General features: G+C 39.5%; 1 protein-coding gene across 2 annotated transcripts in view; it reads left to right on the top strand.

Annotated features, from left to right (window-relative positions):
• CRIM1 (cysteine rich transmembrane BMP regulator 1) overlaps positions 1-14,201 on the top strand; it is a 189,138-nt gene that overhangs the window by 88,285 nt on the left and 86,652 nt on the right. For both annotated transcript variants that reach the window (XM_061471077.1, XM_061471076.1), the window contains exon 4: positions 8,158-8,278. In XM_061471077.1, coding sequence (XP_061327061.1) covers positions 8,158-8,278 — 121 coding nt within the window. The remainder of the gene's footprint in view (positions 1-8,157; positions 8,279-14,201) is intronic.

Here is a 14,201-nt window from a genome sequence, read left to right as displayed (position 1 = left end):
TTTAAGCAAACTTTTTCGTCCTCTGTCGTGTCTAGTGGATGAACAAGTCTTTTATAATATTTTTGTCTCTGGAACATGTTGTCAACTTTAGTCATCTTTCATCAAAAATTAGCTGTAATTTCTTGTGGCATAGTTTCCTTGGACTCATTCCTTGTTACATTGCTCCTCTGTAAGTTTTCTTAAAGTCTACCCACATTTTTCAAATGTGTTATCCAAAAGCAGACTCCTATTTTGGGTGAGTCTTCATCAGCACAAAATACTGTAAAATAATTACTTTGTCTTTCAAGCAAAATTCTAACTAAGTGCCAACTCCTTTGCAAGAGTTATATTTAGTTTGTAAAGTACTTTGAATCCCAGATCTTGTAGCATGACTGCTGCTGATCCACTATATTTGTACATTTTAATTCTTCCTACGTATACTTCAGGTATGCCTTTTCTGAATTTTATCTTTGTCATAGTTTAAGTGCAGCCAGTCTAAATGTCTCTGGTTCAATCCCAGGTTTCAGCATCAAGGGGAGAGAATATAAAACTAAAAGGGGAAGGGGAAGAAAAAAAAAAAAAAAACAAAAAACAATAAACACGACTGATGCAGTTGCTCACCACTCACTGACCAATGCCCAGCCCGACCCGAGCAGTGACTGGTCCCTTCTAGGCAACTTCCCCCAGTATATATACTGGGCATGACGTGCTGTGGTACAGAATACCCCTTTGGCTAGTTTGGGTCAGGTGTCCTGTCGCTGCTTCCTCCTGGTTTCCTGTGCCCCTCCTCAATGGCAGATCATGAGACAGAAAAGTCTTTGATCAGAGTAAGTATGACTTAGCAACAGCTAAAAACATCCGTGTGTTAGCAGCATAGTTCTCAGTCTGATATTGAAAACAGAGCGCTGCACCAGCTACTGAGAAGGAGAAAAATAACTGTTACAGCTGAACCCAAGACAATCTTAATGACTTCAGGTTATTTCTTTGTTTCTCAAAATAAATGTTGATTCTGCTCAGATATTCCAAGTGTAATTTGCATTTGCATTTTGTAGTTTGCAAATAACTCTGTCCAAAGTTACCTTTGTAGGTTACTTCTTGAAGACTGTTTTCAGCTTGTTAGTATTACAGAATCTTTGAATTGAATATGTGATTATTGCATTAGTGGATTTATGTAAGTGTGTTGTTTTTTGAAGTAGTTTGTGTTTTTTATTGTAGGGAATTAATAGGTGAATATACATATTGGTGAATAGGTGAATAGGTATACGGGACTGGGAAAATTATAATGCATGGTAGTGGGGTAGAAGAGCAGAGGCTTTGAAGAAATTGGGGAAGGAGAGACATTAATGGGATTTAGGGAAAGTGTAGACCTTTGCAATGGGGGTTAATAATTGAGAGGCTGAGGGAAAGCAGAGACTTCTCCCCTACTTGAGAGATGATGAAAGTATGTTTCTTAGGCAGTAGCTAAGGCGCTGAGGAGTGTATGTGAGTACTCCTGTGCATCCCCACAGTGACAGGTGATGAAAGATGCAATGGCTAAACTACAGGGTAAGTGGGGCCCTTACTTTGTGACAGGGCCTTTGCTTGAGGGGAAAAAAAGGAGTATTATTAATACGTAATTATTAGTCACTACATAGCCTGATTTTTGTCAAATTAGACCTCAGTGGCTGTCCAAACTGACTTCTATAACTTTGGTCTAGATCTGCCTTTCACTTACCATTCATCACAGTGGGAAGACTGTACAGGAAGAAGAAGCCAACCCAAGACTGGAAGACTGGAAAAGGAGCAGATGAATGTTGTCAAATCTTAGTAGTCTACAAATTACTTGCCACAGAAGGCTGCTGCCTTTTTTTTTTCTTGCCTTTTTTTTTTCTTGCCTTTTTTTTTTCTTGCCTTTTTTTTTTAATGGCAAATATTTGCAAATCTGAAAATTTTTCAGTTTTCAGAGGATCTCTGTTTTTAAAGAGTATAAGCTATACTTTGTATAGACAACATTGTCATCAATGTATGAAGAAAATTTTAGACTAAACATGCTGTTGTTGGGGTGGTTTTTTTTTAATACTTCTTTCTTGTAGAAAATTTAGGGATTTTACTTCTAAATTTGGAAGTTATCATGAGCTTTGCTGGGTTTTTTTCCATCTGAAGTGTTCTGTCATGTTCAAAACCACTGGCTGTGTTTTTAAATAAATGTCTTTGTTTAAGAGCAGGCAAGGGAATATCTTGTTTTACTAGGATTGTATACTCTATATTCATATATACTAAGATGTATATATGTATATAGGCTTATCCAGTCTTCCAAGCTAAATTATAATTCCATGAATTTGGAGGTAATCTAGTCCATCCTGCCTCTTCTGCATTGTTTTATGCCGTTTATTCTCTCTGTGAATATATGCATACCACTGTATATGTAGTAGCATATAACTTTTTATGTATGTATGACACTCTGACCATTATCAATGTGGATTTGCTGAAACAGTGGTCATAAAGAGAAGTCAGATAGTACTCCTTGCATGGCGGAAATATTTATCTAGCTTATGATAAACTTGATAATAATTCCTGTGTCTTCAGAGTTTGAGATGTAATCCTCAATAGCAAATAATCATAGCAAAGAAGAGTTGGAGAGGGACTGAACTATCAGTGCTCTGTTTCATGTTTCATTTGTTTTTAATGGCATGTTGCTGAAAAGAAAAGAAAAAAGGGACAATGGACAGTATAAAGCCTGGTAGATAAGCATTCATGCAGAGTTTCTTATAAGGCTGATGTCAGTTTTACTGAAGAGTATCAGCATGTCTATGGAGTTTACATGTTGAACAGAGAAAACTGTTTTCCATACTTTGCCGCAGTCCTAAAAACTTTAGTTCCAAGTGCTGCTACCCCAGAGCACTCTTTCTGTACCTCTGTGTCTGCTTAACCAGGCTCCACCAGGGTTTTACACTAGCCAGGGCTTTCTGGTGGAAACAAATTGCTAGAAGCTAGGAGGACTGCTTCCTATGATACCAGTGCTGCCTTGTGCCAGTGTAAAGTGTTTGTGCAATTAAAGCACAAATTTTGTTTATTTCTCTTCCTTAAATAAGATGTCTTTAGTTTACAGTGGCATTTAAGTTTGGAGCTTTCTGCTGAGAACTGCATATGTTCAAATACTGTGATTGGCAACTGAGTTACTGAAAGGAAAACAGGAAGTGTTTTCTGAAGACTAAATGCTAAAATAAAAATCCTTCATTTTGAGATACACTTCCTCTTCTTTTGCTTTAGAAATGCAATGATTTAAAGCTTTGGAAGTCAGTTAAAATGAACAGTGAAGATACTTAGAAGCTTAGCTGTACCCATCTATTAAGCTCCACATTATTTTATCTTAAATGTTCTTACCATTACTCCACCAAGCATCTCACTGCAATTGTGGTACCTACTAAGACCAAGTATGTCATGTCCCTTTTGTTTTGCTGTGGTTACTAAGCTCAGAGGTGAGATAGCACTGGTTTCGTGCCATAAGAAACACTTTGTTCCTACAAGCTGTGTACAACTGTGTATATAACTGGCCAGTCATTAGTAGTGAATTTAGTTATAACTTGGAAGCTACCTCTCAAGTATTCTCAAACTTTTTTTTTCTAAAGATAGTTTGAATGAAGAGTCTAATTGGATCTGCTTAATGTGTTAACAGCAAAAATAAAAATAACGTGAAGCATGATTTGAAGGAGTATATCATGCCTGTTACGCTATTAAGCTAAAACAGTATGAGCAGTGATGGTTTTGAAATCATGCTTGTTAATTCAAAGATGGAGTTAAAATCTAATCTAAAAGGTATTTTGCTGACGTTGTGATAGCAGCTCTAGCTGCCACTTCTGAATGAAGAAAGGTAAATAGTTTATTTTGGCACTTATCCAACAGATGTTGTCTGGACCCTTATTGCTAACTATTTTGTTGTCATTGTCCTATATGATGAGATAGGGAGTGTCATCCCTTAGTTTCTGACATCCTTGGGAAAGCATTAGGAAATGTCTGTCGTGCTAGACAGAACCTCTTGAAAAGGCCACTCATTTTCTAGTAGTCTTTCTGGCAGAGCTTTCATTCACTTACCTTCTCCAACACACCTGCATGGCCTCAGAATTACTCTTACTGAAATGGAAGGTTTTTCTGGTACCAAATCTTTTTTAAAACACAATTCTAAAGAGAATGTAATAGCTTTGTGCATTTCTTTGGGGAATTCTGTGCAGTCAGGGCTTGATGGAAAGTCTGAGATCAGCAGCAAAATGTTGTACGTAGTGCATAATGTACAGGGAAGTAAACTGTGCTCCACCCAGGTACAGCTTCAGCATTGAAAGTCAGGTCTGGAATTTCTAGTCTTGCACTAAGGATGAGTGTCAGCAAATTCAAGTTTTTTACATGTAGTTGTGAGAAATAGATTTTTTTTTTTTTCTTAAAATTCCCTGTTGCTTACAGAATGTGCTGTTCTATTAGATACTCTGTTAGAAGCTGATGTTGAGAGTACTTAACAGATGAGGTTGGGAAAGGACTGAAGAAAATGAGTGGGGAAAAGTACATGTAAGTTTCTAATGGAGCTGGGGAAATGGCTTAAAAGTTGACAGTGATGGTAAGGGTGTTAAAAAAAAAAAGGAATCAGCACATTCAGGGTTTCATTTTGAGAAATACCTGTGTTAGGAGAGTTAAGGAAGTGATACAACTGGATTGAAAGCCCAGGAATGTCATTCACTCTGACTGTATTTAATACGTTCTGAAGTGTGAAGGAATGCGAAAAGGATCATGCATTGTCATGAAGAATTACCTTCATGCTTTCTTTTTCCTCTCCCAGAACAGAAAACATAACTACCATTATCAGATGTAGTCATGTTGTGTTGTATTATTTGTGAGGGACGACTTGAAATACATCTGAACTGAAAGCAAAGGGTGTAATATGATGCTTCTTAGCTGCTGTAGAAGCAGACTTTTTACCCTTATGCTGAACCCACAGAAAGCTGTGACTTCTGGAAAAATACAAAATTTTTTCTGTGCTGAGCCACAGTGTTGCGTATAAAAAACTAAAATCATCATAGAAACATCAAATGGTTAGAGTTGGACTTTAAAGGTCATCTAATTCTAACTCCCCTGCCAGGGGCAAGAACATCTTGCACTAGGCCAGGTTGCTTCAAGCCGCATCCAAACTGGTCTTGAACACTGCAGGGATGGAGCAGTGTTCAACTTCCCTGGGCAACCTGTGCTCACCACTCTCACAAATATGTAATAACAACTTATAAGCCTGTTCATGAAAAGTACACTTTGTAATTATTGGGATCAAAGAAAGATGTGAAAACTAGTAGTTCAGTGGCAAATGTTTGCAGGTTTTTTTAAGGCAGTAGTACAGCTAAACTGGGGGACATAGGATCATAGAATTATAGAATAGTTAGGGTTGGAAAGGACCTTAAGATCATCTAGTTCCAACCGCCCTGCCATGGGCAGGGACACCTCACACTAAACCATCTCACCCAAGGCTCTGTCCAGCCTGGCCTTGAACACCACAAGGGATGGAGCATTAACAGCTTCCTTGGGCAACCCATTCCAGTGCCTCACCACCCTCACAGTAAAGAACTTCCTCCTTATATCCAATCTAAACTTCCCCTGTTTAAGTTTTAACCCATTACCCCTTGTCCTGTCACTACACTCCCTAATGAAGAGTCCCTCCCCAGCAACCTTATAGCTCCCCCTTCAGATACTGGAAGGCTGCTATGAGGTCTCCATGCAGCCTTCTCTTCTCCAGGCTGAACAGCCCCAACTGCCTCAGCCTGTCTTCATGTGGGAGGTGCTCCAGTCCCCTGATCACCCTCATGGCCCTCCTCTGGACTTGTTCCAACAGTTCCATGTCCTTTTTATGTTGAGGACACCAGAACTGCACACAATTCTCCAAGTGAGGTCTCCCAAGAGCAGAGTAGAGGGGCAGGATCACCTCCTTTGACCTGCTGGTCACGTTCCTTTGGATGCAGCCCAGGATACAGTTGGCTTTCTGGGCTGCGAGTGCACACTGAAGCCAGCTCATGTTCATTTTCTCACTGCCCAACACCCCCAAGTCCTTCTCCGCAGGGCTGCTCTGAATCTCTTCTCTGCCCAACCTGTAGCTGTGCCTGGGGTTGCTCTGACCCAGGTGTAGGACCTTGCACTTGGCATGGTTAAACTTCATGAGGTTGGCATCAGCCCACCTCACAAGCGTGTCAAGGTCCCTCTGGATGGCATTCCTTCCCTCCAGCGTATCAACCGAACCACACAGCTTGGTGTCATCGGCAAACTTGCTGAGGGCGCACTCAATCCCACTTTCCATGTCTCCAACAAAGATGTTGAACAAGACCGGTCCCAACACCAATCCCTGAGGGACACCACTCGTTACTGGTCTCCAGGCAGACATTGAGCCATTGACCACAACTCTTTGCGTGTGGCCATCCAGCCAGTTCTTTATCCGCCGAGTGGTCCATCCATCAAATTGATGTCTCTCCAATTTAGAGACACACATATTTTAAATAATGAAGAATCTGATTATAGACGGTTCTGTAACCTTTCAAAATGTTCAGCTTTTTTGGAAGTTTGGCTTCAGACATTTTCCAGTTTAAGAAACCCATTTAAATGTGAAAGCAAGTAGGAGCTTCTTTTGTCTTCTTCAGCTATCTTTCATCTCTTACCTCTCCTCATCTTTCTCCTTTGGGGAAAGGCTAAGAGGACCAGCAGTGTTCAGCCTGAAGAGAAGGGTCGGGGGAGATCTCATCAATGCATATCAATACCTGAAGGGAAGGTGTAAAGACAGAGTTAGGCTCTTTTCAGTGATGCACGGTTGCAGGACCAGAGGTAGTAGACACAAACTGAAACAACAGTGTTCCTCTGAACATCAGGAAACACTTTTTCACCATGGGAGTGACCAAGCACTGGCAGAAGTTGCCCAAAGAGGTGGTGTCATCTCCATCCTTGGCAATATTCAAAAGCTATCTGGGCATGGTCCTGGGCAACCAGAACTGCGTGACCTGGCTTGGGGAGGGGGTTTTGCTAGTTGACCTCCAGAGTCCCATCTAATCTCAGCTGTTCTATGAGTAATGTAATAATTTAATAATAATGATCTCCCAGTTCAGAGAAAAGACTGAGGTGGGGTATGAGTGTGGAAAACAAAATTCTGTGGGTGGTGGATAAGGTCATTCATACCCTTTGCTCACCAAATCCTACTAATCCTGTAAGAACTGGAGAACGCTTCAGTACTAGTAAGAGATCAGTGCGAAATAAATAAAAATGGGTAAGATCAAATAGGGGAACCGCTGACTGCATACAGCCACTTAATTACTTGAGAATTTTCTGTTTGAACGCTCTCGATTTGAGGTTTGTTTGTAATTCTTCTTAGGTTTGTACTTTTTTAATAAAGGTAGATTGTTTAGGCTGCTTTTCAGGGTTAGTGAGCCATGTACTAGCACATTGTAACCACTGGAAAAAAAAATTAACTACTTGGGAAAAAAGAGCACCTTAGCTGAGACTTGGTGGCATGATTAGTTTCCTTGTGTTTCTTCTTTCATTGTCATCACTGGTATATGGAAAGATGGACACAGGAATAGCTGTGCAGTAGCAGCTTGTTGGCTGTTTGGGGAACAGCTTGCCTGGGAAGGAGGCAGAGTGGACCTTTAATCCAGATTAGAAAGATTGCTAGTATCAATTCAGGACACTGGACATCAGTAGCTTCTTGGCACAATAGAATGATGCAAATCGTATTGGTCACTTTGGACCACACTGACAAGCTTATGATTTTCAATGACAGATATGATAATGGAGGACTTAAACATAAGAGTTGTTTCACAGTTATTTGTTAATAAAATGGAACATAAAACTCTAGGGGTTTTTTAAGTGCAATATTATTAAACTAAGTATTTCTGAGTTGTTTACTCTTTTAAATGCTATGGGGAAAATATATTCTCAGTAGCCTGGTATATTTCTAGTAACTTACCTAATTTACAGGCATCTTGAACTTTTATACTTTTTAAAGTCAATAATTAAAAAAAGTGAATCTTAGGAAGTGTTTTTGTAATGTTACCTACCAAGCATGCATTCATTAGGTAATTTTTCTAACATAAAGGGCTGATGCATACCTGGTTGCTTATGATGAAGCAATTTGCAAAAAGCTTCTAAAGCATGAATAACAGGATTGTTTTTTCTTCCCTTCCTCCATAGTGTTCAGTGTGGATTGCAGCACAGTCGAGTGTCCTCCTGTTCAACAAGTTGTTTGCCCACTGGATAGCTATGAAACACAAGTCAGGCTGACAGCTGATGGCTGCTGTACACTGCCGACAAGGTTGGTGTCTTGATGGCTGAGTATCTTTAATTTGTTCTCTACAGTTCAAGTATTATAAACACAAGATTTTTATGCATAGGTCTGTGGTAATAAATGTTAATACAGAAAAAAATGTATGAAGCAGTTTTAAGGTATATCAGGCTGATATAAATACAAATTTTTATCTTTTTGAAGCAGAAGAAAATTCTTGGTGCAGATGCATGAAGCTGTTTTTTTTCTAGTTATTTGAGGGGTTTGTGCCTCTAGATATATTTTTCATGTATTCAAATAATTTTACTAAAATAAATTCAAGAAACTTCTGAAGGTCTTTGATAAGGATTTAAATGATGGAGATGACAGAAGATATGCAAGAGAAAATCTTGCCTAGTTAAAGAAGAAAACTGTTGGGAGACCACTGTAAGAAGCTCAGAGATGATGGCTGTATGGAACTGCAGGGAAATAGAAATTTCAAGTACTCATTTCCGTTTTTCTTTGGTTGTTGTTCAAGCAGATATAATTTATTGCAGTTTGGAAAAATAAGATGATTTGGAGTTGGGTTTCTTCCAGAATTCTACACCACTGTTTCAACTTCTGTTTTTACAACAGACTTCTCAAAACTTGATACAGCAATATGCCAAATAAATGTGAATTCAAGCAGAAAATAACATCAATGAAAATATTTTACACAAAACAGGAAATATTTCTTGTAGACTTAACTAGTCAATCTATTTAGTATAAATGTCTTTGGACCATACAATATTGCCATATTCTCAGCCCCTTTTGGATTGTGAAGGAGTGATAAACTTGAGAATTAAGAAAGTAGAAAACGGAAAAGGTTATGTAATGGGTACCATTTGGGTACATGTTTAATATGGTGACATATTTGAAGCTGTTGTTTCCATGAAATATGAGGGTCTGTTACTGCATGGGGAGTTAATAATATAGCTACTAAAAAAGGCAGAATGAAATCTGAAGAATTTAATATAGTGCTGTAATTCTATTTATTAAAATTTGAGAATGTATTTCTAAACATAACTTGTTGTAGAATACACCTAATCATCTACTATTAAAAAAGCAAGCCGCTTATCCTTACTGAGTGAATGCTACTAATGTTCTTTCATTCAGAGTTGTCTTCTTTTTCTGTTTTATGAATTTGGGATGAGGATGTGCTGTGGATTCTTGATATCCCTCCTTTATTCTTTGACATGTTCTCGTTAAAATTCCTAGGAATGATGATCATTTCATATTAGTTGATAATTAGCCTGGTTAGTTTGGATTGCACAGGAGGCTGTAGATTTTTTTAACTAGTCATTATACTGGCATTGATGCCAGTACAGCTCAGCGCGTTCAAGACAGCTAGAATATAATCCTACTAAGGACTGTGTTTGAAAAGATAGATTATAAAGGCAAAGAAGCAAGCCAGATTAAAATTTCACAAGTTTCTAAGTTAGATTAACACTCGGAAACCTTGACACCATAGAAAATTCAGATTAATAGAGATTTTACTTCAAAATAGTTTCAACTTGCTGGATTAAAAAGTGATATACAAGCTAAATTACTTCTGTTTCCCAAAAGTAAAATTGTGTTGTATTTTTCAGCAGTCTAACACAAGTTGTGGCTCGATTTTTCTATTGCTTGGTTGGAGGGAATAAAAAATATCCACTTTAAATTCTTTGTAAATGATAACTTCAGTGTTCCTTCTGTCATGGAACACAAAGTACCAAGAAAATAAAACTTCATTTACTTCAAAAAAATGACCAGTTGGAAATATTTCTATTTCTGGCATACACATGGGAACTGATCTTAAATAAAACGCATAGAGCAAACATGTGCTTGCAAGAATCTTTTTTTTCCTTTGATAATGTTTAAAAATATAACCAGTTGGTTTGCTGGGTTAACTGTAACTAATATCTGAAGCGAACTAGTACATGGGCATGCTACTTAAGTGACAAAACTGGTGTTCTCATCTCCTGCATACACAGACCTCAATTGTGCAGGCAGGCATAGCATGTCTGAATTACCAGATAATTGTGAATTGCACTGAAACTGCTTGGAAGTCAGATTACCGTGCATTACTGGGATGAGAGTTCAGCAAGGGATCGGAGCGGGGATAGATGTGTTCTGATCAGATAGGATGTCTTTTTGTGCTAATATCGATGTCCTCCTTGATGTGCAAAACTGAACAAAAAAGCCACAATTAACATAACCTGGTCTGTCTGCAGGTAGGTTAAAACAATTATAGGTGTCTTGTGCTCCTCCATTAATTTTCAATTTTGTGGTTCAGTCTGTGTTGCTGTATATAGTTACCATATAGGTTGCTAAATTTTTGGATTGCCTTCATTCAGCCAAAGCAATAATGTACTTTTTAAGAGAGTAAGTGAGAAGGAAAGAAGAAAAGCTGAATCTGGAAGCAGTAAGATCCTAGAGTAGTTTATATGTTGTGTGCCCGCAGGTAATGTATGTACTGATTTTTGATTTTAAAAATCTGCTGCTGTGCTTCTTAAGGAAGACAGTGCCATAGTCAACATTTATATGCTGTCGATAAAGATATAGAAGGGGATGAAGGAAGGAACATAGATGTGAAGCTAATCAGAGAAGAGCATTAGAGGGAAGAGAAGTATATGCATGGAAAGAGACAAGGCAGAAAGGGAAACTAAGTTCAGTTATTTGTAATATGAAAGTCAAACCATTTTAATCCAGTTTCAATGCTTCATCAGATTTGAGGAAAATTGGACCTTTTATTTGAAGCCAAGTCTCCATTCCATGAGTTTTGCATTTCAAAACTACAGGAAAGGCAAACAAAGTGGAGATTTATGGATGAATGATTCTACATTGGGAAAAGGGGATTTTTTTTTTTTTCTTGATTCTGCAATTTCTCACTAAATTCATGGTGAAATACTAACATTGCATTGACTGAGATTCAGTTTAGAAGCACCTAAATCCATATCTTATCTTTTTTAATTAGTAGAGTTACATTACAAAGAAGTGTCACTGTATATTTTAATGTACATTTGAGAATTAATTTATTAAAAGCAAAGGTACATTGTTTCATTAGGCCATAGACAGTAAGACTTCATGAAACTATTTTAGTTCAGATTTTTGACTTTGTCAAGAAATTACAGTTGTTTCATTTACTGCCACTAAAATAAAGGCTTAATATCAGCAGATAAGGAGAGCATCACAGTTAAGGATGGATGATGCGTCACTGACTGTTAGCAAGTAGTGGACAACTTCACGTACAGCAGGAACAGTCTGACTTCTGTAAACGCATCTTGCTCTTGGCTGGTTCTTGTATGGTAGGAAATGCTAGGAAAACAGAGAAACTTAAATCTGGTGTTCAGTTGACCTATGTTTTATGAGTTAGCTCTTGAACGCATCTTCATAATCATAGCATAGAGTTGGAAAGGACCTTAAGATCATCTTGTTCCAACCCCCTGCCATGGGCAGGAACACCTCACACTAAACCATGTCACCCAAGGCTCTCTCCAACCTGGCCTTGAACACCACCAGGGATGGAGCATTCACAACTCCCTGGGCAACCCATTCCAGTGCCTCACTGCCCTTACAGTAAAGAACTTCTTCCTTATATCCAATCTAAACTTCCCCTGTTTAAGTTTTAACCCGTTACCCCTTGTCCTATCACTACAGTCCCTAATGAAGAGTCCATCCCCAGCATCCTTATAGGCCCCCTTCAGATACTGGAAGGCTGCAATGAAGTGTCCATGCAGCCTTCTCCAGGCTGAACAGCCCCAGCTTTCTCAGCCTATCTTCATACAGGAGGTGCTCCAGTCCCCTGATCATCCTTGCAACCTCCTCTGGACTTGCTCCAGCAGTTCCATATCTTTTTTTTTATGTTGAGGACACCAGAACTGCACACAATTCTCCAAGTGAGGTCTCTCAAGAGCAGAGTAGAGGGGCAGGATCACCTCCTTCGACCTGCTGGTCACGCTCCTTTGGATGCAGCCCAGGATACAGTTGGCTTTCTGGGCTGCAAGTGCACACTGAAGCCGGCTCATGTTCATTTTCTCATCAACCAGCACCCCCAAGTCCTTCTCCACAGGGCTGCTCTGAATCTCTTCTCTGCCCAACCTGTAGCTGTGCCTGGGATTGCTCCCACCCAGGTGTAGGACCTTGCACTTGGCATGGTTAAACTTCATGAGGCTGGCATCAGCCCACCTCACAAGCGTGTCAAGGTCCCTCTGGATGGCATTCCTTCCCTCCAGCGTATCAACCGAACCACACAGCTTGGTGTCATCAGCAAACTTGCTGAGGGCGCACTCAATCCCACTATCCATGTCACTGACAAAGATGTTGAACAAGACCGGTCCCAACACCGATCCCTGAGGGACACCACTCGTTACTGGTCTCCAGCTGGACATTGAGCCATTGACCACAACTCTTTGTGTGCGGCCATCCAGGCAGTTCTTTATCCACTGAGTGGTCCATCCATCAAATTGATGTCTCTCCAATTTAGAGACAAGGATGTTGTGCGGGACAGTGTCAAATGCTTTGCACAAGTCCAGGGAGATGACGTCAACTGCTCTACCCCTGTCCATCAGTTCTGTAGCCCCATCACAGAAGGCCATCAAATTGGTCAGGCAGGATTTCCCCTTAGTGAAGCCATGCTGGCTGTCGCCAAGCACCTTGTTGTTTTTCATGTGCCTTAGTATGCCTTCCAGGAGAATCTGCTCCAAGATTTTGCCAGGCACAGATGTGAGACTGACTGGTCTGTAGTTCCCCAGGTCATCCATTTTCCCCTTCTTGAAAATGGGGGTTATATTTCCCTTTTTCCAGTCATCGGGAACTTCACCTGACTGCCATGATTTCTCAAATATGGTGGCCAGTGGCTTAGCAACTTCATTCGCCAGCTCCTTCAGGACCCATGGATGGATTTCATCAGGTCCCATGGACAGGTTCTTAAGATGGTCTTGAACCAGATCCTCTCCTACAGCGGGCCTAGGGTCTTCATTCTCACAGTCTCTGCGTCTGCCTTCTAAGACTTGGGTGGTGTGGTCGGAGCATTTGCCAGTGAAGACCAAGGCAAAGAAGTCATTCAGAACCTCAGCCTTCTCCAAATCCAGGGTAGCCAGTTCTCCTGAGAGCTTCCGGAGGGGGCCTACATTATCTCCGGTCTGTCTTTTATTTGCAGTGTACCTACAGAATCCCTTGCTGTTATCCTTAACATCCCTAGCCAAGTTTAATTCTTACTGGGCCTTAGCTTCCTGAACCTGGTCCCTAGCTTCTGTGTTTAATTTTGAAAACTTCTCTAGCAATGCCAGGGGAAAAATGGGAATAATGAACATCAGATACTCTAAGTTCTTGTACTGGTATTCAAAGGTTACCTTTAGTTTTGCGTGTATTCTACTGTGGTAGTCCAAACAGAACAGCCTACTGATTTGGCACTGATATCAAGATACTCGTTGCTTCAGGTTTCATCAGTCTGTCATTAGACACCTTAAATTTCCAGCTATTATGTTGGGAATGTCTGTGGTCTGGGTAAAGATGCTCTGTTCTCCAAGGAGCTTATTGAAAGAACATATGTCATGTCTATTAAAAATTTAAGCATAGAGATGATCTATACGAATTGTACAAAATCTGTTGTCTTTGATTTTTCCAGTTTTTCTGTTGTGAATTATTTTATTCAGATTTTCAGATTTCTTTGCAATTTACTTATAAGTGTAAAGTATTAAAATCTGTTAGTTTTTTTTATGGATGAGTATAAATCAGTAGCTGATTTCAGTGATTAGTGTTGGCTTATGTCTTAATTGCTCACATGGTTTTGTACATTTTTTCGTAGCAATATATACAATGGAGTAAATGGCATGTTTGGATAGGTTTGCACCAAATATTTTTTTTATTGGCTTCATTCTTTCTGGCTGCTCTCTACTAGAATAATTTAAAAGGTTAATCTTTACTAGGTCTCTGCTTCTTGCTCTAGTTTTAT

This window comes from Pezoporus flaviventris, unplaced genomic scaffold (assembly GCF_033815535.1).
Source record: "Pezoporus flaviventris isolate CSIRO_AGI_PZ_B2104156 unplaced genomic scaffold, CSIRO_AGI_Pfla_v1 ptg000066l, whole genome shotgun sequence".
NCBI lineage: Eukaryota > Metazoa > Chordata > Aves > Psittaciformes > Psittacidae > Pezoporus > Pezoporus flaviventris.
Note: the sequence above shows the minus strand (reverse complement) of the source record. Positions and strands in the feature narration are given on the sequence as shown.